The sequence below is a fragment of the Misgurnus anguillicaudatus genome, chromosome 2 (genome assembly GCF_027580225.2).
Source record: "Misgurnus anguillicaudatus chromosome 2, ASM2758022v2, whole genome shotgun sequence".
In the NCBI taxonomy this organism is placed as follows: domain Eukaryota; kingdom Metazoa; phylum Chordata; class Actinopteri; order Cypriniformes; family Cobitidae; genus Misgurnus; species Misgurnus anguillicaudatus.
The window spans coordinates 24,916,182-24,939,746 of record NC_073338.2 but is presented as its reverse complement, the minus strand read 5'-3'; the positions used below and the strand labels follow the sequence as shown (position 1 = coordinate 24,939,746).

The window sequence follows — 23,565 nt, the reverse complement described above, 5'->3', positions numbered from 1 at the left end:
ATTTTATATACACACGTCTTTAAAGGGGACATTTCACAATAAATGTTTAGTGTCCCTAGAGTGCGCACGTGAAGCTTTAGCTCAAAACATCATACAGACCATTCATCACAGCATGCCAACATTGCCAACCTGTAGATGCGAGCAAAAATGTGCCATTTTGGGTGTGTCCCTCTAAATGCAAATTAGCTGATTAAATGGCAGTGGCATGGGTTTATAGTGCAGATTAAGGGGCGGTATTATCCCCTTCTGACATCACAAGGGAGCCAAATTATAATGACCTATTTTTCATATGCTTGCCTTGCAGAGAATGGTTTACTAAAACTAAGTTATTGGGTTGATCTTTTTCACATTTTCTAGGTTGATACAAGCACTGGGGACCCAATTATAGCACTTAAACATGGAAAAAGTCAGATTTTCATGTTATGTCCCCTTTAAACACAATGCAGGTATATTTGTTTTTTAAATCAAGCTCAAGCGGTACTGCAGAACAAGAGCAATGTCATTCACAAAGTCACCTTTCAGATCTTACAAGTGTACAAACACTAAGCATGTTTACTCTGATGAATAATGTTAGCTTAGTGATCAAGGCTCGTGGTTATCTCTGTCTGTCCACAGGGGCAATTTTTGGTTAAATGCATCTCTCAAGGGCACACTGGCAATATGCTATAATAAAAACGTAATCATCCATTGTGTGCGTCATGTTTTGGCCAGATTTCTTCTGTTGCTGGCCGGCTTCCCTTTCCTATGAGCTTTACAGCAATCTGTGAGAATATGGTAAACAGAACCATAATTTATCACAGTCTTATCTCGGATTGATGTCTCCTAAATTAAATACATAGCGCTGTCAATTAAATGTAACAATTTAATTTAGTTAACACGGAGGAAGATATTTTGAATAATGTTTGTACCAAACCGATCACATTCACTTCAATAGTAGGAAAAAAGAATACTATGGAAGTGAATGGGGCTGGTTTCAAACATTCATCAAAACAAATTCATACAGGTGTGTAACAACATAAGAAAGAGATAATGATAACAGAATGTTCATTTTTGGCTAAACTATCCCTTTAAAGGGGCCATAACAGGAAAATTTTACCTTTTCCATGTTTAAGTGCTATATTTGGGTCCCCAGTGCTTTTATCAAACTAGAAAATGTGAAAAAGATCAACCCAGTAACTTAGTTTTGGTAATCCATTCTCTGCAAGCATGTGAAAAAATAGGTCATTGAAATTTGGCTCCCCTTGTGATGTCAGAAGGGGATAATACCACCCCTTAATCTGCACTTTCCAACCACGCCACTGCCATTTAGAGCAGAGATCAGCTCATTTGCATATTAACGAACACACCCAAAACAGCACATTTTTGGCTGACACCTACAAATTGGCAATTTTAACATGTTATAATAAATTATCTTTATGATATTTTGAGCTAAAACTTCACGTATGTACTCTGGGGACACCAAAGATTTATTTGACATCTAAAAACATGTCCCCTTTAACATACATTATTTTTAATAACTAATGTGTTTTACATTGAACCTCATTGTATTGCGACTAATTTGATTAATACATTTCCATATCATGTAATTAATTCAATTGTTTTCCTTTGTAATAATTTTTTTTTAAATTTCAACATTGCTCTATCAAACTTCTGTTATATAATTATGTGCTTACTTTAATATAATTATTGCATATTAAATATTATTACACATTTAATTGAACGGCATTCCCATAGCTTGCCTAATAGAGCTTTCCGCTAGCATTGCAAACTAAGGTTGTGGTTTCAATTCCCAACGCCCATGGTAATAAATGTATACCTTCAATGCTCTGTAAATCACATTAGATGCAAGTGTCTGCCAAATGCATAAATGTAATTGATTGATAAAACCCACGGTTTTCTATCTCTAACCAATGGCACACACCAGTTTTAACACATCTGCCAGTCGCCAAGGTGGGCGGGTCAGTTAGGTGGGTGATGACGGACAAGCAGACATACACGCGGAGTCACTGAATGGAGGAGAGGTGGACAGTTATTATGAAGTTCCTGTGATATGTGACAGCGCCTGTCATCCACCATGACACATAATCTCATCAAGCCTGACAGAAAAAGGCTCTGCGGTTTAATCCATGAAGGAGAAATACTCATCACTGATCTCTATCTCGCTCTGGATGTGCAAGTCTGTAGAGGTCACACGCTGTTTAACAGACGCCCCTGCTTTAAATCGACACATCCATCCAGCGGCCAAACAGGAGGGTGGACTTATTCCCTCCCCTTATCTCACATCGAAATTGACAGTGTGGCAGATAAAATTGGTAACGTATACTAAAACCACTCTTTACCTGACCGGCTTTGGCGTTTTCACAGACGAAGGTCTCGTAGAAGGACGCAAGCTTGGGGGGGTTATCGTTGACGTCCAGTATGCGAATGTACACTGGTACCCGGCTGCTGTGCTGAGGGTTATCTACAGTGCGTCAGAAAACAAAATCGTGTTTATAACAGTTGAGAGATTATGTGATTATGTTATTTATGTGAATTTCTAATTATTAACTAATATATTTACTTAAAATACACTTTCATGGTAAATGAGAATGTTTAAATCGCACTGGAGAAATTTAATGCTGAATGAACTGTGTGCCATTTAGAGTTGACCTGTGCAATAACTAAAGCTGTGTTTGTGATACTTACTGAACTCGGATGCGATCACAGAAATGTTGTGCCAAGGAAATTCCTCTCTGTCTAGTGGCTTTTTCAGGAATATAGATCCATTCCCAGCATAGATGCCAAAAATCCAGTCCACATCAGTGTGTCGATCAATGGTATACCTGCAATTCACAAGTTTCAGTCAATAATTCGTGTGTAATTCTGAGAGCTTTGCTGTGTTTACAAATGCATTAACACGGGCTGTGTTTGAAGAGAGACTGGAGGGAACAGAACGGCTTTATTTGATTGAATTAGAAGGAATAATGTCTAATTAATGGCATCAAGTAATTGTTTTGTTTTTTTTAATCCAACTTTTAATCAGTAATCTGAAATTGATTTTCTGTCTTAAACTTCTTAACATGCCCAAGGCCATGCACATTTTTCGAAGCGTTACAAATCATTGTTACTTTCTTCACAAATCACTTTTTTAATTGGTTACTGTTCATACACTTTAAGGGATCGTGACATCAATTTTCACTTGAATTATGGACATAGGTCTTGGTATCAATAATACATCTTGCAAGTTTCATATTTTAAATTGCCTTCCTTTTCAATAACAAATTCTTTATGTAATCTTCTACGGAAATAAATGAATGAAAAATTGCTCGATTAGTACTGTGCAAAAGGCCACCATGACCAGCTTTGTTATTTAAGCAAAGTTTTAATGTCCATCCATATTTACTTTTCACTCTTTTTTAAGATACAAACAGAAAATACAGGAAATATGTACACAAAATTAAAAACAAAACAATTTTCAGAACTAAATGCCGTCTTCAGGCATCAGCCAGTATTTAGTGTGACCTCTCTTGGCACAAAACACATCTTGAGCTTTTTGAGGAAGTTCTGAAGTCATTCGATTAAAATTAAGATTTAATTTTATTTAGGTTTAAGAAATCCTGCAATTGCCTGCTAAATACTTGACACTTCAGCTTATACTTTTATACCGTACACGGCACTCCCCTCCCTTGCTGCATAAACGTCATTCTAACTTTGAAGCATTAAATCTTCAAAATATACGGTCATGAGGCACATCGTTTGAAAGCTTAGACTCTCGGGATTCCATTAAGCGCACACACAAAGCATGATATGATTTATAGCAGTCATGAAACTGTAATCTACTTGTTAGTTACCTAAACTGGGCGGCACAGACTTCAAAATCTTTCCTTTATCTGCTTTGGTGAAATTGTCCAAAACTAATTGTTCATAAATCCCCAAAAGTCCAAAGAAAATTGAATATCCAAGCCTTTTAATCCAAAACGATTTGTTTGCCTCACAATCTTGACGTTTCTGACCAAATTACGATATAAATACTGTATACAATTAGTTCACTAATATCGTTCGAATCTCACTTTTCATTCACGATTTATAATAATATATTCGAATGTCACGTTTTTTGTGCAACATCTGAGGAACAATTACGCCCCCCTTGTGGAATTTCAGCCGTTCCACTACTACATACACATGTCCTGTATTTTTGGTTGTATTCTAATAAAGAGACTCTGAAATAATTATATATATACTATAGACGGTTTCATCGGACGCACGTGCGGTGACGCGATTACCTGGCTGGTCGGAACTTTACTTCCGGTTTCTGTTTGTTTAATGGTCTGACTAGTTGCTGAAACTGAACTCTTAAACAAATACCTCGTCGAAAATAACAAATGTTTTGGTTTCCTATGTAATCTACGGTTTATTTTACTTGTTATATAAATAAACTACTTTAAACAGATTTTGTTGAACTTGTTATTTATTCTAAGCTGAGTTTACCCAGAAGTTGCGTGCTTTCCACGAAATCCGCTTGATTATGTTGTTACTGCTGAAATCGTCTATACAATTGCAAAAACAACTAATCTAATGGTTGCATGGTGCCCTAATACTTTTGCAAAGTACTGTAGATATATTAATTTTCATATGACCTGCCAGCTCTTGGTCTGCAGCGTCCCCAGAGAAAGAAAAAGAACATCAACTATTATACTCATTGGTTTCGCCCACAGGCGTTCATGTGACTAAAACATAAGTCAAAGCAGCAACTCAAATGGATCTGAAGGAGTAGTTGCTTACAATCATTATAAGATTGTAAAAATAGTAAGATTGCAATTTTAGACAAATGTTGTGCTTTTGCTGGCTGTGGAAAAGAAGCATCTTTGTGTGCTATATATGTGTTTTTTGGAGCTTTATTATGTATCACGATGGCATTTTATATATAGAAAATGATTTGCTTACATTCTGCTGAAGATAGGAAGTCATATAAATTTGGGATGGCATAAGGTTAAATAAATTAGGAGAAAACGTTCATATTTGGGTAAACGATTCCCTTAATCAAGTCACGAACTATATCCGAACCACATCTACGGCCAGATTTAGTTCATTACCCTAGAATAAATTAAAAAGACACAGTTTCACCCCTAAACACAAGTGATCCTTAAACCAAAACAGATGCTCGAATCGGTCGTGATGAACACCAAAGCAATAACTGCATGAGATCCCATTGCCCAGAGCTTACACATGCCCAGTTCCCATTTGTTCTCATTTCACCAGAAGCTCCCAATATTGCTCTTTCAAATGCAATAAATCAGTGGGATTGTTCAATTTCCTAATTAGCCTCCTGATGTTGAGAGCGACAGTGCAGGCCGCGCTGCTGATGTCCCTGATAATTACCAGCCCTGAAGTCCTGTTCTCTGCTGCGGAGGGCTTTTTAATTGCGCTCCCCTTCTATGTTCTTATTTACTGCGGTCTCCGGAGGGAAAAACATCTATTTATTGCCCTCCTGAGCCTCACAACATCAGCTTTATCATTAGGGTGCTTTGGACAGTGATAATATCCTCATTTATTCCCATAACTGTAGTTTATTAGAATTATCTGATATAAAGTCTGCGACTGAAGGACCTTTTGAATTAAATGTGAATTAAATAAGCATGCTCCGAGGAATGGGACCGTCTGAGCTCGTACCGCCACAGCTACAAACAGATTCATCAAGGTTTCGCGGGCATCAAAAGGTCATGAAACTCAGAAGCTACTGTCGAGCTTGAATAATCCGATTTGGTGTGAACTTGTAAATACAGGCCTCCAACTGAAGGAAAAATAAATGATCTATAAATATGTAAAGCAAGGTCCTTACTTGACCGGGCTGCGCTGTATGTCAGGATCCACGGCACTGACAGACCCAATGACGGTGCCCACAGGTGTGTCCTCCTTGACCTTCAAAGTGTAACTGGATTTTTCGAATTGAGGAGGTTCATCCACATCTTCAACACTGACCCTGACTGTAGCCATGTCTTTTGCGTCTTGACTCAGAAAACGGGGGTCCGGATGTGTGTTTTCCACCTGGATCTGAAGCATGTACGATTTCTTTTTCTCATAGTCAATAGGCTGAAATACAAACAGAAAATCTGCAATAAACAATCGACTTTGAGATGAATTAACTAAACATTTTAGTTACACGAAAACCATTTTTACCTTCTTTAGTGTAAGTATGCCCTCTTGGGTCTTCATGTCAGTGATGATATCAAACACGTCCAGGCCATCTCCACCAACGACCGTGTAGTCCATCTCCGCATTTCTGCCAATGTCGGCATCCTCAGCCTGGATTCTGCCGACTGGCTTTCCTAATTCAGTAAGCTCCGGAACGCTAAACTGATATATACCTAAAAAACCCAATTATAACTTTATATAAGCTCAAGATCCCACACGTTTAAAGCACTAATCCCTAAAATCCATTTTTATCCCTGAGACACGATCGAATGTAAATCTTAACATCAGTGCACCATTTAAATGTTGCTTAATTAAAAATGAAATGTAAAGTCACATCTATGATTTTCATATTATCTATGATATGAACATAGAATATCATTTTTTAAACTCTCAGCGTGACTGCAACTTAAAAAAAGAAAGTTTTTTACATGCAGGCTGAAAGAAAAGATTAAATTAAGGAGAAACACAAAGAGTAACTAAACTCAGCCCACTCGGTCTATTTAATCAGGATTAACATACAGACCTCATGCACTTGGTACAGTAAGAAAACAAAAGCTTTGCCCCCTAACTATTTTCATTGCACAATGGTCAACATTAAACGGTTTTTATCATCACTGTTTTTTGAGGTTTGAAGTAACATCTGACTTGTTAACAAAGATATTGGATATAACAAAATGCAATGCTCAATATGGCCGCTCTGGCAACAGAAATCCTGCCTTATAGTCTTTCCCCATTTATGTACTATAGATAGTACTTTACTCTTGCATGACTGAAATAACTGCCTGGAGGCGTTGCAAACATGGCCACCTAGTGTGTTGAAGTACTGTGATTAAACAAGAATCACATATAGCATTTGTATTCATGCTTACTTCGGGTGAAACGAGGGGGGCTATCATTGACATCGGTTAAGCTAATGTTGACTGTGGTGGTGCCTGTTAAGCCCCCTTTCTGGCCGGCCATGTCCTTGGCTTCGATCACCACCTGGTAGTGTTCCCTCTGCTCTCTGTCCATGTCAGACTGCCCCAAAGCTGTCCGGATTATGCCTGAGGAGAAACAGTGTATTATTTTTTCAAGTATTTTTCATTAACATCCAGCTTGGTTCTACTGCGCTGATAGATGGGCGACACTGTAGCAGAGTCCTTTTGAATAGTTGAATAATTGGGTGCATGCAATCAGACTGATATTTTGCTGCAGAGATTAGTACAGTCAGCAGCTGGTGATGGAGAGATCGCTGCGGGTTATGAAGAAACAAGACCTTGGATTATAAAACCAGTGTTTTACAACCTAAACCAATTTGATCTCAAGCACTTACAGAGTGGCACTGCAGGACCTCACAAGAGAAAGCAGTATTTTTCACAGCAAGAATTATTAATTCTTACCATACACAATTTGCTATGTAAAAAGTAAACATTTAATTTTAATCATGAGTGTTAACATCAAAATATTTTCTTTTTGTGGCAATTTAGTGGACAAATTATTCCAATTAGTTTGTTTTGGTGTCTTCAGAACTTGCTTTTCTTCAGACATTACATTTATTTTAAGATGATGGCACCTTGGCCTACACTGTTAGGCAATATCCATCTTACATTCAGTTCTTGCTTCAGCCTTTTATGCTTTGGCAAACACTTTCAGCCATCTTTTTATTCTAGCGGGCATCAAGTTGGCTCTAAATACAGTACCAATATGCCCGATGCCTCAGTTGCCTTAAAAAGGCGATAGAAAAATCCAGTAATTTAAGGATCATGGCTCTTTTATTTCTTTAAAATGGCACAAATGCTCTCAGATTAACCCCGGGCCTTTTTTAGGTCTTCGGATTTTATATGCACTGGTGTGACATGTACATCATCGTTGGTTTCCCATCTGGGCTAAAGCATATCAGTGTTAAGCTGGATACTAATCTGCCAAGGGAGCTTTTGTGTTTCTATTTCTCTTTTGTTTAAACAAAGACCTCTGTGGGAAATGTTCCAGGACACACATTAGTGATGATTAAACTCGCTGGGCGAATTTGCTCGGCTAAAATGCTTGAACGTTGGAGCTGCAGAGCAACCTTTGCCCAATATGAAATTATATCCAAATACACACATGCACACTCTCTCAATATTCGTATCTCTAAAAAGACTGATTATAATACAACTGATCAATGTGGACTAACCTGTATTTGGCTCTACCGAGAAGTATGGGTGACCCTGGCTGATGCTGTAGGTTAGCTTTGCGCTGTTGCCAAACATTTCATCATCTGCATCCTGGGCGGTTACTTGAGTGACATACGTGCCTGAAAAAAATGTTAATTAGAAATTTAAAAATAATAATAATAATTTTAGTGTTTCAATCAAAGCTATTGTACAATAAGTCATTTGGACCAGTGGTGTAGTGGTGCCTGGAGAAGTGTGTATACTCTTTAATTTACGCCCCCCCCCACACATTTTTTTAAAAGCGTCCCAACTAAGGTTGAACACACTATGATATTAAAAGGCAAGACTATAGTCTTGCATTAGTTTACTCCAAAATGGGCTAGTATTGTCACTTCTACTTGACTTCTCAGTGTGAAGGGGGTGGCGCTCTGTTGTGCGACAGGGATTTGAGCAACTTCCTGAGTCAAAGCTGGGCGCCGCGGACAGGTGCCACCTGTCGGCGGCGGTGTGCATATACTCATAGAAAACAAAGTGTTACATTTGTTTAGAACGGCGTGGCCAGTGTTTGACCCCCTTAAGAATCATTATAAAAAACTAATTTTTAAGTGCCACCTACTAAAGAAGTGGGTATACCACCTATACCTGCATATACCCTGCACTACACCACTGATTTGGACAACCTGATCTCACAAATTTCTGTGTTATAGTCACAGAATATTTTTGCTAATTTATCCGTGTCATTGTCCTACACAGTCCCACAAAATTATGTACCTATAGTCACGTAATTTTTTTATTCTTTTTCGTGATACTGTCACGAATTTCCACGGTTTTTCGTGATCGTATCACAAATTTCTGTTTATGTGTCATTGTCACATATTGACTACTTAACTGCTTTTTCAAACCATTTTCGCTTCGGGTTAGGGTTAGATTTGGTGTTTGCATTAGGATTTCACTTGAAATATTGGTTTATACTATTTTTTCTGATTAATTTTTTTATATTTTCTGAATTTTAGAACATTGTCACCTGGCGTTAGGGTTAGAGTTGGGTTTGGGTAAGGATGTCATTTTATGTAAATCTAACCCTAAACCGAAGTGAACGTGACAATGACACATAAACAGAAATTCGTGAAACGATCATGAAAAAACCCGGAAATTCGTGACAGTATCACGAAAAAGGTTTTCCTATTTTCTTACAATTTTCGTGTGGGTTTGGGGTTAGAACAACTTTCTGTTACATAAAATGGCATCTTAACGTCAGGCGACAATTGTTTAAAAATCCAGAATATTTTTAAAGTGACATCCTAACCCAAACCCCAATCTAACCCCAAACCCCCACGAAAATGGTTTAAAAATAGGAAAAACAATTGAGTAACCAATACGTGAAACTGACACAGTAAAATGCGGATATCCATGACAATGACACGGATAAATGAGCAAAATATTCCGTGACTATACCACGAAACTTTGTGAGATCATGTTGGATTTGGACAACTTTTATGATACGTTTATGGGCCCCCAATCACTATTATTGTATGAAAAATAGTGGTGATTTTTCACTTTAAATGATCCTCAAAGGTCAAGAATAGCAAATATTGATTAAGTTAAAACATTACTCTGTCAGAACTTACCGACGTGTGACCTCTCAGGTACGGACGCGGTATAAACCTCCTTGTCAAACTTTGGCTCATTGTCATTGATGTCGTGTAGTTTTACAATAAACTCTGTCTCCGGCTCCAGAGGGATGCCGTTCTTCTTGTTGACAGCCTGAGCTTGGAGAGTGTAGAAAGGTTTCTCCTCTCTATCCAGGCGTCTGGTCGCATGCAGATCTCCTGAGCTGGCATCTATCACAAAGATCGACCCCGCACCTTCACCCCTTAAAATGTACGTCACCGTACCGTCTCCTTTATCCATATCTGAGTGAAGCTGTTGAGAGGAAGCGAGTCAAGCATTTCATCAGCACCTCCGCTCATTCATCCGTTGATAAGGCTCATGAATATGTATTACATTTGATATTCTGGCTGTATTCAATATCTGTTGATTTTGAGGGAACGAAACAATAAGGAAATGCTGCTGGGGGGAACTTTCAATAGACAGGTACTCCATGGTAAATTTGTGAAAATGAGTCCTCGTGGAATTGAATTTTGATAGCATTTCAGATGAAAGTACAACACGTTGAATGTGCAATCAAGGTGAATGCAAGCTTATTTCCAACATTATCACTGGCGCACTGTATCTCTCCGTGCAACTACTTTTGTCAAATATTCATGATGAAATCAAACTTCTTTGGGCCTTTGAAATACACCAAACAGTCAGGAATTTATTGTATTCACTTTTATAAAAATAAAGGGTGGAATTGATTGATAGGAACTCCACCTTTTGAAAGCCTGGTTTGATTAACTTTTACAATGACATCTGATTGAGGATTGAATTGAGTTATTTGATCCAGCTTTCTGCTTGAATGAGTAGCTTTGTTACAGTAAAATAGGGTGGTAAAACACAAAGACCATTCAAACACAATGCCTCTTTTGCTCTTCATGACTTTGCCTTGATGGAAATTTTTAGAAAAGGCTGATTCCTCATACGCCGGTGCATGATCCAGACATTAACCATTCGTAACAACGAGAGCTTTATAAATTCTGTGCTTACAACATCCCTCATGAATAAAACACCGGATGGTGACCCTCTGCAAAGCCTTATTATGAAATAGACAGTTCAAACTCTAAACGAGGCGCATTTAATTCATTTTAAATGAAAGCACACCTTTGACTATGGCTTTGTTAATACGATTAAAGATGTTTCATTGTTGGGAAGCCATAAACACTCTGCAGTTACACCAATCCATTACTATATTATACTCTATTTGAAATCAAAACAATTCGCCTTAATGCACTGCAATGATTTTACCATGCTTTTTAACCCCATTCCCATTGTAAAATTACTATTAGACAACACCTTATTTTAAAAAGTCAGTGATTCTCAAATTTTTTAAGCTAAGTACCCTCTCAGATCCACATAGTCATACCATTGTTCCTACGAGATTCTCAGTTATCCAAGAAACTGAGAGCAAGTGTACAAACTGTGTGCGACATGATGTCATAATTTGATATTGATCAATATCCATGTAATTACAAACTTTTATAATTAACTACAATATCTTGCCATTATTGCTGTATTGGAGAGCATACACTTTGATTATTAGTTTTGACACTGATTCTTTCATGTAGGCTATGCATTCACTCTTAGACATGCAAAGCCTTATTAAAACTGTAAACAGATCAGAATAACCAATCAAACATCAAACATTTTGAAATAAAATGTATCACACTATATGTGGCTCACATTTTGAACCTTTGTTCTAATCAGCAGTGCTGACTTTTTATCTTTTATTCTGATCTTTGATCCTCTGCAACCTTCCAAGCTTCAACTGTTCTCTGATGGACCAGGGAGGTCAGATTTCATTCTGCTTCTTATCTTAAATCCAGCATGCTCTACGCTGGAGATTCCTACATCCGCCATACCTGTACTTTTGATCATTCTCTGTTTATTAACTTCTGAGAAAGAATCAGAGGTGATGAAATCAAATCTCTCTTTGCAATCGACTCCAGCAACATTGCACCAACAGCTTTGCTTGGACCTACATCTGCCTTCGTATATGCTGGAATAGAAATTAGACCCCCCTACCTTGCCGATGTATTGATACTCCGATCCTGTGTATTCCTCCTGGAGAAAAAACTGCCTCCACATCCAGCCTCTTTTCGAACGTCTGAGCGTCTCTGTGTTTCTGTGTTTCCCCACTTCAATTTCTTTGGTTTTTCTTCGGAGCGGTCCTCTCGAAAGGGCAATTGCATCCACGCTCAGGCGCATGCACGCCCACAGAAGAACCACAATCCAAGTCCTCATCTTTCTTGCTCTTAGGATGTCTCACAACTGATGATGATCCTATCTGCTGAAGTTACAAAGTTATGCAGTGCACCCTCATAGTCCTTCCCACAGCCGGCAAGCCACACAGTACCTGTTACAGAAAAGAAATTGAGAAACAATCACTTATTGGGTGAAGATTCAACGTGTCATCCCACTGGAAATCTTTTCCTTCCTAATTAAAGGCAACCTGAGCTTTTGTACTCTCCGCCAACCATCCCCTTATTAAAGATATAACAGAAACGCACTGTAAAATAGCAATTCTGCAAAACTACGGCAAGTCCTGTGGTTGAGACTCTGATATCTATATAATTGGCGCTCCACATTTGTCAAGAATAAAATGAGCAGCCATTCAAAGCACTGCAGAGCAGCACTAACCTGATGAAAGGCAGAAAAGCTTTTTTGTGCATCAAGCCATTAACCTCGGCCTCCTAAAATACAGCAAAGGAGGCCAATGGCTGCGAGCTCTCGCAAATCTGTTATCAATTAATCAATACGCATGCTCTAAATGCTCTGCTTTAAAGATCTAAACACTTGCAGCGCTATTGAGTTCAGGCGCCCTGAAAATACAACGCAGCCTTGAGTATTACGGCAACGTGTGCTGGCTTTCGGTCACAATAGCCCGATGGCTCTCGGCTGACCTGCTGGAACGCCAGTCTGAAAGACAAAAGCATCCTGCAACCACATAATAATCAGCAATCAACACGTTTCCTGTTTCCACTCGGCAGCTTTGTCTGCTGCCGAACGCCCGCCCTTGCTCCCTCTTACACTTTATCAAGCAGATTGCAAATGTGATTGCCAAAGTGGAGAAGGGGAGATGCAGGCCTTTTTGCGAATTGCATTGAAGTAGCTCTGGTTTTCGATTTACAATATTGCTTGCAATATTGGCGCACTCCTCAGCATCCATGTAAAATGCATTGGGTCAACATCGCCCCTTCATCCGGGAATAGCCACCGATTCAGATGGAAATGCGCAATTGTGATGGCGAATTGACTTTCATACTTCCGCGTATGACCGAAATGGTACTGCTATTCCCCTAATAGCCTTTTCCATTAGCTCCATTATGTTCTGCTTTATGAATTGACCTAATTGAATTAGGTAACAATAGATACCGGAGGGGAATTGATTTGCTGTCAAACTCAATGAGCTAGAAATGACCACGGGAGCTCTATGCATGTATATGAGTGCAGGTTTGGATCTATCTGTGTATTTCAGGACAAACGGGGGAAGCAAAGAGGGTGACATGGACTCTCTCATGTCCAACAAACCTAGTTTATAGATGCTGGTCTTTAATAAATTTCAGCCGCCCCAAACTCCTGGGCAAAGAGCAGGCTCTTGAAACACATTAGTCAAACTCAGGCAGCCATTTTGCTCAGCTCTGTGACCTGGCAAATCCCCTGACACAGTCCTGCCGGGGGAACTCAGCTGGATCTAAAGCGGTTTTGTTACACGGTGTGTCAGAGTGAACAGACACAGTTTTCACCACAAAATGTCTGCTCGCTCATTTACAAGTCCATCCTGCTGCGAGAGAGATGGATAGTGAAGGATGTAAATTCCCCTGCTGTCCTTAAATACAAGCACAAGCCTTACAGAGCTCAATGGGATGCTACGGTTTCACACAGCACTTTATTTAACAGGCTCACTGTTGTGGCGTTTTGATACATGCTATGCCACACTGCGGTCACTTTAAGACCCGTTTAGTGATATATAGGAACTCCCAGAAGACTACAGTCGGAAAAAATAAAGGTATACTCAAAAGGTGCATCACAGTGATGACAATGAACCATTTTTGGTTCCACAAAGAACCACCTAGTCAATTATTTCTTTCATACATTTAAAGGGGACAATTCACAAGACCTTTTTTAAGATGTCAAATAAATCTATGGTGTCCTCAGAATACATACGAGAAGTTTTAGCTAAAAGTACCATATAGATAATATTATATTATAGCATGTTAAAATTTTCACTTTGTAGGTGTGAGCAAAAATGTGCCATTTTGGGTGTGTCCTTTAACAGGCAAATGAGTTGATTTCTATACTAAATTGCAGTAGGGTGGTTGGATAGTGCATATTAAGGGGCGGTATTATCCCCTTCCGACATCACAAGGGGAGACAGATTTTAATGACCTATTTTTTTACATGCTTGCAGAGAATGGTTTACCAAAACTAAGTTACTGGATTGATCTTCACATTTTCTAGGTTGCACTTAAACATGTAAAAAAAATCTGATTTTCATGTTATGTCCGCTTTAAATCAGGGGTCTCAAACTCAAAACTGGCTTGGGGCCATTTCTGAGTTTGACACCTTGTCAGAGGGCCTCAGAGCTATTTTTACACAAAAAACACAATATCTCTTTAAATATACATTTTTTTCTATTATTTAACATATAATAATACTTATATAAACAACATAAACAGTGTTCTTAAACCTTATCTAACCAATAACTTTATATTAAAACCTTGCACTTAACTTACAAATTTAATTCTTGAATATATTTATTAACCATTATACTTTTTTTGCAACCCGGTAGTGTTTCTGTTTTGATTTATTTAGTCTGATCACGCATTCCGATATCCTTGCCGTCACAGAGATCACGGCTCATGTTTGCGTAGCAACGGAAGATGTGAACAAAGAAGCGCTTTAACGCGCGTTTTTGATGCGATTTAAACGCTTACATTAATAATCAAGCAAATTTGAAACTAAGTAAATAAAAATCTTTCTATGGGCCGAATTAGGTTACATTTTGGCTTGTGGGCCGGGGGTTTGAGACCACTGCTTTAAACAATTGAAAGAACCTGCCTACAAATATTTAGGGGTGGGAGAAAAATCAATTTAGATATGAATCGCAATTTAGTCTTCTAGTGCTTCGCATTGATTCACAAATATCAAAAATGTTTAAAGGGGCCATGGCACAAGATTTTTTCAAGATGTCAAATAAATCTTTGGTGTTCCCAGAGCACATATGTGAAGTTTTAGCTCAAAATACCATATCAATAATTTATTATAGCATGTTAAATTGCCACTTTGTAGGTGTGTGCAAAAATGTGCCGTTTTGGGTGTGTCCTTTAAAATGCAAATGAGCTGATGAAATTCAAACACTGATCATAATGATGGTGGTTTGTTGCAATTAAAACTCAATTGTGCTTTTCTCTGCACTAAATGACAGTGCTGTGGTTGGATAGTGTAGATTAAAGGGTAGTATTATTATAATAAGAGCTCTTTATGACATCATAAGGAGAGCCAAATTTTAACGACCTATTTTTTCATGTGCTTGTAGAGAAAGGTTTACCAAAACTAAGTTACTGGGTTGATCTTTTTCACATTTTCTAGGTTGATAGAAGCACTGGGGACCCAATCATAGCATGTAAACGTGGAAAAAGTCAAATTTTTATGCCATGGCCCCTTTAAAAAGTTAGTTTACAAAATAATAACGTGACGTTATCGGAACCAAAAGGAAGTCAACTGCGGGAGAGGTGCAGCACACGGACAGTTTAGAAAGCGCACATGCACCTACACTCTCAGAAATAAAGGTACAAAAGTTGTCACTGGGACAGTACCCTTTCAAAAAGTTACACTTTTGTACCCAAAAAGTGCATATTAATACTTCAAAAGTACACATTGGCAGTTCAAAGATACATATTTGCACCTAAATGGTACATATAAGGACCTTTTTTAATGGGTACTGCCCCAGTGACGGCTTTGTACCTTTATTTGTACAGTGAACAGGGGGCTTACATGAGCAGTAGAGAAAGAAAAAAATACATCTAGTCCCGTTTGACTAATTTTAAACTGCAAGATAAACAAAATACATTTTTTGGATGTCTTCCTCAGGGAGTCATGGAAAAACAACGCCTTTAATTTACCGTACCGCATCTGACTTGTCAATAAATGAGTGCAAATTGCTTCCCAAAACCTGTCATTGACTGTTTAAACATGAGAACATCAACAAAAAGATATGCACATAGTTGCGCTGAGTGCACTGCATTAGATAAATACAGTAATACTACTGCTCCTAAACATAGGTGTATAACGATGATGATCAGACGATGTGACAGTTCATGGAAATTACTCCCAGATAACATGTAGAATTAACCAGTCATGTTTAATTACTATTTTTTACTTGTTTTAATGTCTGACAACAGAAACGGGACTTATGTGTCAATGAGAATGGCTTTATATAGCACTTAGTTGCATTAAATAAATACAGTATATGACAGTTTAAAGAAAATGCCAACACTAGTAGTCTAGCACGAATGTGATGTAATGATGGCATAAATATGCTAATTAGCTCAGGACCCTAAGACTCGTTTCTGAAACGATTCATGAGGGTCCAACAATTCCCACCCTTACAAATAATATTATTCATTAAATATATAACACGACACTCAAAACAGACCCAATTTTATATTTACACATTTTTTCACGTTTCGATGCAGCGGTACAGTACCTCAATCGTCTGGTGCCTGTCATAAACAATATCGTAGTTGTCTGATAACCAAACCACAGACAAAACAAATTAACCTCAAAGGCATCTGACTTGCATCAGGCTGTATGTTATCTGCTGTTAGTTTCAGATCAGGCAATTTACAGTGAAGTCTGACCTTGAGACATGAGTTGCCCTATTTTTTTTGTTTTTCATTTGCCTCAAAGACACAGTCTCCTCTGAGACCCCGAAGACCATGAGCGGGAGGGTGGGGGACTGACAGGTGAGCGAGGAAAAGGAGGACCGTCGACACCTGTGGCGGTCGCAGGGAGTCGGTTAGGTTGCGAGGAGAGAGAAAGCAAGAGGGGCGGGGCCTTAAGCGTTGCCTTCACTGTAAGCTCTGTTACGCTGTAGACAGCCACAGCAGCCCTGATAAGTCCCATAGGGGCAATTAGGACTGAGAGAAGCAGAATGTCAGCCACAGGCAGCGGGGAGGGAGGCGACAGGTAACACGTCTTGCTACAGGAACACAGACCAACAGAGCAGAGAGACACAGAGCTAGCTAATGCCACACACTGTCTCCAGGCTCACTATTATAATGAATAAGGCACCGGACCACCAGCCATTAACTAGAAAGAGTCGCCTCTAAAGCTTTTAAATAGGTCACTCTTGCTTGCATAGCCGACATACATGATGTAGCGACTCATGATAGTGATAGCATGAATGTTTGATTTCCTTGAGCTGCGTGAGTATATTTTTGTGCTCCTAACCAACTCTCGTCTTATCGCTTTGGGCTACATCACATCTTAGCGAAAACACCAAGAGAAACATCTCTAGCTAGTTCTCATCTCGCTCGAGCAAATGGTAGGAGACATATGCCATGTTTGATTGCGACTCCTATCTACCGCCGAGCAACAGTGCATGAGAGGCAAAGTCGAGATCAGGTGAACACAAATTCAGTCAGTGTGATACACTTAAACACATCCAAGCTCCTCTTCGGTCCATTCAGTGCACTTGCCAGCCGAGCAGCATATCCGTGTCATTCCCCAGGGCATAGCGGGTAATCGATATATATTGATTTGTCTGTTTTGGGGAAAAGGGCTGTCTAGACAGCTAGGTTTTCGAATGCTTAGGTATCACTTATCCTGCAACACTCTTGGTTGGATATAACTGAAGATTGATTTATTCATTTTAGACATAAGTTTTCGCCGTATCTGACCTACCCTACATTTGCCAGGGCTATTACTACGAATCACTCATGGTTGCATATAAAAACACATTCACCAGGCAGTGACCGGACTGTGATTCAATATTAGTGGAGATTAGATTTTTTTTCCTTTTTTTTTACAATAGGATTGAAGTATCACATAAAAGCAGACAATACTGTTGTATTCATTTGTTGAGGCACATTGTTGTGAAAAAAAAAGAGTCAGCCGAGTCAAATGGGTCCACCTACTGTACGAACCCAACATTAATAAACTTCTATAAATATAAATTGGTATTTTGTATTAAATATGGGCATTTTCTTAATTAGGACTATTTAAACTCGCAGTTCAAGATTCAAGAATAGTTTCTATCCTAATACCATACGACTGTACTCATTATTGTGTCATAACAGAAATAATACTATAATGCAACTGGGCACTTTATTATATATATTATATTATATATTTTTTTATAGTTACTTTACTGTCTTTTTGCCTTGCCACCTATTGCCTTGTTGTCTATCAATAAGTATATTTTTCTAAGACTTGTACATGGTGTAATTTTTGTAACATATAATACATATAATATATATAGTAAATATTATAAACTGTAAAAAGTTGGTCACACTTTATTTTACGGCATCACTGTTACAGTTTATACATTTAAGTACTAATAACAACTAGTAATAATCATTAACAACATGTACTTACTATAAGGTTGGGGTTAGGATTAGGGTTTGGATTAGGGTTAGTTGCATGTTGCTGGGTATCGATTCAGATGTTTCAGATCGATTCAATTTCGATTCACAAGCTATCAAATCGATTCGAACAGTGAACATAAGTTTACAAGTAGGTAATTAATAAAAAGAATAAAAATAAAATTAAAAGCCAAAACACTATCATTGTCGTCTTGCTTGCGAAATACTTTTTATGTGAAGGTGGCATCAACGTCGATAAAGCACCTAAAACCGCCATTTTAAGCACTGAATGAAAGAATGACAGGCTCCTTGGTAACATCTCGCAAGGCAAAAAAGAGGGTGACAACTAGTGAAGAAGACTAGTAATTTGATTAACGTTAATCTTGCGTTCAGTGTTTGCAGAAAAAATATCAAAAAAATAGATTCTGCTCTTTGAGAATCGATTCTGATTTAACCACAGTAAAAAAGATTAATCGAAAAATCAATTTTTTTGCCCAGCTCTAGTAACTATGCATAGTTAATTGTTATTACTATAATAATTACATGTAGCATGTGTAATAAAGACACTGTAAAATAAAGTGTTACCATTTTATTCTTAAATGTTTCTTCACCGACAAGACACAATACAATAGGCATTTTATGAGTATTCAGTACTGTGAAATAGTCTTAAGCACTATTCGGACGGGATTAGTTTTCCAAACGACGTTTGAGTTTCAACGTGTCCCCCAGGACGTCTGTGATTTTATGTACCGATTCGGACGGGATTAAAATGATGCGGGCTATTCCAGAGATGGGAGTGTCTGTTTCATGCATTTGGGCGTTGCAGTAGAACGTGCTCTGGATACGCGTGTTTGTAATGTTTAATATCTTGCTTTAAATGTAAAATTATGACAGAACATGTAATTTATTAATTTAATTTTAACAAATCAAAATAAAATATACAAATCCTACTAAAGTAACGTTAGCCTACATGTTTTATATAACTGTCTGCTTATAATCAACACAGAAGAAATGAAGAAAAAATGATATTATATATATATATAATTAAACTGCTTTTCAGCCAATGGAACATGAACCAATGCAGACTCGTATGGCCAGGAGGACAATAACAGCATAGTGTAACATTCTGAGCATATGACTGGAGGTGCTTACCCTATAGAGTTACCACACCATAAGACTTAATCCTCAAACCTCGGCCCTACAAAACACAAGTGCCCCCGACTTTCCACCATAATCTGCTCAGCAACATGTGTGCCATAATCTCAACAGTAGGCGATAATGGATTCAAACGTTGGAGGTCTTTTTTTACTCAATGGGATGGCCATGTGCACACCAACACAATTAGTGTCAGGGAGTGCTGCCCATACCAGATGGGTCCGCTTAATTTCGTAACGAGAGAGGCCATAATGTGATCTGGAAGCAATGTTGTGCCACTGACTCAGAATCTGCTTTTCCTGGTCGGCCACGATAATGGTGAAAGCGTGTTTTTGCCTCACAAATTGCCTGGAGCGGACCATACTGTGTGGTGAATTAAAGCAATTTAGCCAAACCTGCTAAAATCAAATGTCCCTCAAATCCCCATTTAGCCACACGCCATTCAGGATGGGGACCCGAGCGCGTCGCGACTGCACCCTGCATTTCCTTTGTCAATGCATGCAGACTGTTCAAACAGATAGCGCCAAACACCTGTTAACCTTTGTGTCGCTGTGGCATTGGCGTTTACAGTGGTGCTGGAAAGGTTCCCCTGCAATCCCATAACATCATTATGGGGTGTTTGTTTAGTGCTCCCCTCGTGAACGCCGTGAGAAGCCGTGGGAACTGCAGTTTTACGGCCTCAGTGTAAAGAGCTCGGCGGGAGCCAGCGAGACAGCGCTCTCCCTCCGACATTGTGATTCAACTCTGGAATGCAGCCCCCATTGCAATGCAAATTCTCTGCGTCTCGTCTTTTCGCGAGCGCGTGTTTACGTGCACGTTTGTTTACTTGTCACTTCCACTGCTGACAAATACCCAAATCACAAACGCAGTGTTAATAGAGTTTGCCGGTGCTGTCAAAATCAAACAGACAGCTTCTCGGATCATAGTTGATATTTATCGTGTGTTCTTCTACCCTGAAGGCTCTTTTACAACTTGACAATACCATTAACTCATCCCCACATTCACGGCATCTTGTAAGTGTGGCACCTTACCTTGGTAAATACAAGAGACTTTTGTTCCAGACAGGCAGCTGCGTGGTTGTTTAACCCCTAGACTGTGTTTCGATTTATGGCCGGGATATACACTACTTGAAAGTATGGAATAGTTCCTGACCGAGTCGTAACTCATTGTGTTTCTTATTCCTGTAACCCTTGCTTTGTAGAAGCCTCTGGGACAGGACTTTTACAATCCCAGGTAACAATGCTCCCATTTCAAAAGGTCATACCTAGTCATCTTGATTGCAATCACAAAGTCTGACATTTGATTCTGCATCTAAGTTGGTATTAGTGTTTAGACCTAAAGAAGGAAAAACATATATCAACTGAAATAATCAATAATGACATTTATTGACATTAACAACAGTGGCCATAAAATTGAAAACGCTCTCTGTGTCCACAAATAAATAAACCTCGTGAGCAGCGGCTGGAAATTCATGGAATTAAAAGCCACCATACGCGTTGAAGGCGAGCGGGGAGCAAAGGTTAAAGGCTGTTGATTAAAACTCATTTCTTCTCCTTCTATTCTACTTTGCCTGGAACTACCTATTGAAAATGGCCCTGGATATGTCAGGTTATTAGTCAATGCTCTTCTTTAACAGAAAATTTATTCTTCCCGCAATAGGCTGTACCTCAATTACCAAATAATACATGAACCGTACAGTAAATTTGAACAGCTGGCTTGTATTTCTTGGCCTTTCGTGCTCGAGGCTTGTGCCCTCACTGTGACCACATTCTAACTCTGCAGTCTACCAGGTAATAACTATTTGCTTTTGTGCCGCGCTTCTGGTATGATAGTTTGTCTTTTCAAGGGTAAATATATCAGGAATGCAATGTGAAAATAAAAGTGCATTTTTATTTTGGGTGCTTAAGAAAACATTTCACACAAAAACAAACGGTGCTAAATAGCACTAAAAGTGGTTCACTGACTCGTAATCATAGGGGAACCATTTTAAGTGCCATACGGCACCTATGAAGCACCTGTGTAGAACCATATTGTGCTCTGTAGAACCATAAGTGGTGCTATAGTTGTGCTATATCACCCCATATGGTTCTTGGGTGCTTTATAACACTAAATAAGTCTCCTATGATTATGAGTAAGGCTGTCACAATGATTAAATAATCGTCTCATTGCAATTGTTTGACCTCACCGCAAAGATTTCAGATCACTGCAATGATTGCACATCTCTCTAAAAACCACAAGGGGAGCTGCTGTGCTTTTTTAAACAAGACTGCATCAGATGGCGCTCCTTAATTGACAGTGTAACGTGATACATTGCAAAGCCACTCAATACAGTGGAAAAACTGCATTTAAAGAAATGTTTCAAAACTTTGATAAGCAGTATGAACTGCCAGGTAAAACATACATTTCCAAAACGGCAATTTCAAATTTAAAGGATGCTATACTTAAAGATCTGTAGGGAATACATTTTTTTGCAGCCACTACAGACATGTGGTCCAGTACTAACATGACCTTAGTATGATTGGCTACTATTTAAAGGTGCAGTGTGTACATTTTAGTACATCTAGTGGTGAGGTTGCAAACTGCAACAAACGTTTCAGTCCACCGTTCACCGAAACGCATAAAGACGCTATGGTAGCCGCCACCGGACAACAATGTCATCGTTGGAGACAACTTAGTAAAAAAGTTTGTCCGTTAAGGACTTTTGTAGAAACAAAATGTCGACTTCCATGTAAGGAGAACCTCTGTGTATGTAGATAAAAACGTCTCAATGTAAAGTAATAAAAACATAACACTTCATTATGAAAGGTCTTTATACACCACTGATAATATAGTTATGTATTTTATATTGCATTTCGGTCAAGAGATCCTTACAAAAGTTACACACTACACCTTTAAGGCCTGTTCTGGTAAATTCAGTTTTTTGGGCATATTTATAGCATTTATACAGTAGCATTTTTATTTTCAGTTATTTTTTGAGACACTTTATTGTGTTTATTTCTTGAAGAATTTTTAGTTTTTGAAAGATAAATTTAATAAATAATTATTTTTGTAATGTCTATTAATATTTACTGCAAGGTAAACCTTGCAATTTTTTTTTTTTAAATAATCACAGCAATGTGTGAAAATTATTTCATGAACAAGCAATAAAACAGACTTAATTGTCATAATCGGCAAAGTCCTAAAACTTGCAATGAATCGTCACAATCACCACAATTTATTACTCAATTAACTGTCGGCCAAATTTCATTATTATGACAGTCCTAATTACGAGCTTTTAGTGCTATTTAGCACCATTTTTTTGGGTCACTTTGATAATCAAAGAGATTTTGGATCAATTTGTGGACCAATCAAAGTAAACAATCAATTAAACCTACCTTAGTTATGCAAATTTGGACTCTTTTGGTCCAAATTTGGTATTTGCAACCAAATACCAACCACCACATTAGCCACATGCAAATGTTAACTTAAATCATACTTGTTCCCCCTTTGCGTAACATAGTGGACATCTGGAGATGGTTTAAGATGGCTTACATATGAATATAAAAATTGATTTCATGCATACATGGGTGGAGAAGGCAGGTTCAACATGTACCAGTAAGACCTGAGCTAAGTTACTCATTCGCAATTCACTTTAGACATGACTTCAAACGTGCATAAAGAACTTTGAAGGGGAATTTTGATTAAAGGTCTTCAGTCAGAGGCCAACAGGTTAATAATAATGGTGCTTTGTGAAAGTATTGCTCTCAACATTAACCTGTTTGATTGATTGATTTAAACGCTGCCCCACCTTCTGATTAACTGTACGCTGCTGAAGACTTTCAGACTTTAACTGAAGTTTACGTAAATTGCTGGGGTTACTGTAAT

General features: G+C 38.4%; 1 protein-coding gene across 2 annotated transcripts in view; it reads right to left on the bottom strand.

The window, feature by feature from the left end:
- Nucleotides 1-23,565, bottom strand: part of cdh6 (cadherin 6) — a 208,701-nt gene that overhangs the window by 5,788 nt on the left and 179,348 nt on the right. For both annotated transcript variants that reach the window (XM_055202074.2, XM_055202072.2), the window contains 8 exons: nt 11,985-12,315; nt 9,932-10,226; nt 8,324-8,443; nt 7,041-7,214; nt 6,157-6,344; nt 5,819-6,069; nt 2,686-2,822; nt 2,340-2,461 (listed from right to left, as the gene is read on the bottom strand). In XM_055202074.2, coding sequence (XP_055058049.1) covers nt 2,340-2,461; nt 2,686-2,822; nt 5,819-6,069; nt 6,157-6,344; nt 7,041-7,214; nt 8,324-8,443; nt 9,932-10,226; nt 11,985-12,203 — 1,506 coding nt within the window. In that variant the 5' untranslated portion in view covers nt 12,204-12,315. The remainder of the gene's footprint in view (nt 1-2,339; nt 2,462-2,685; nt 2,823-5,818; nt 6,070-6,156; nt 6,345-7,040; nt 7,215-8,323; nt 8,444-9,931; nt 10,227-11,984; nt 12,316-23,565) is intronic.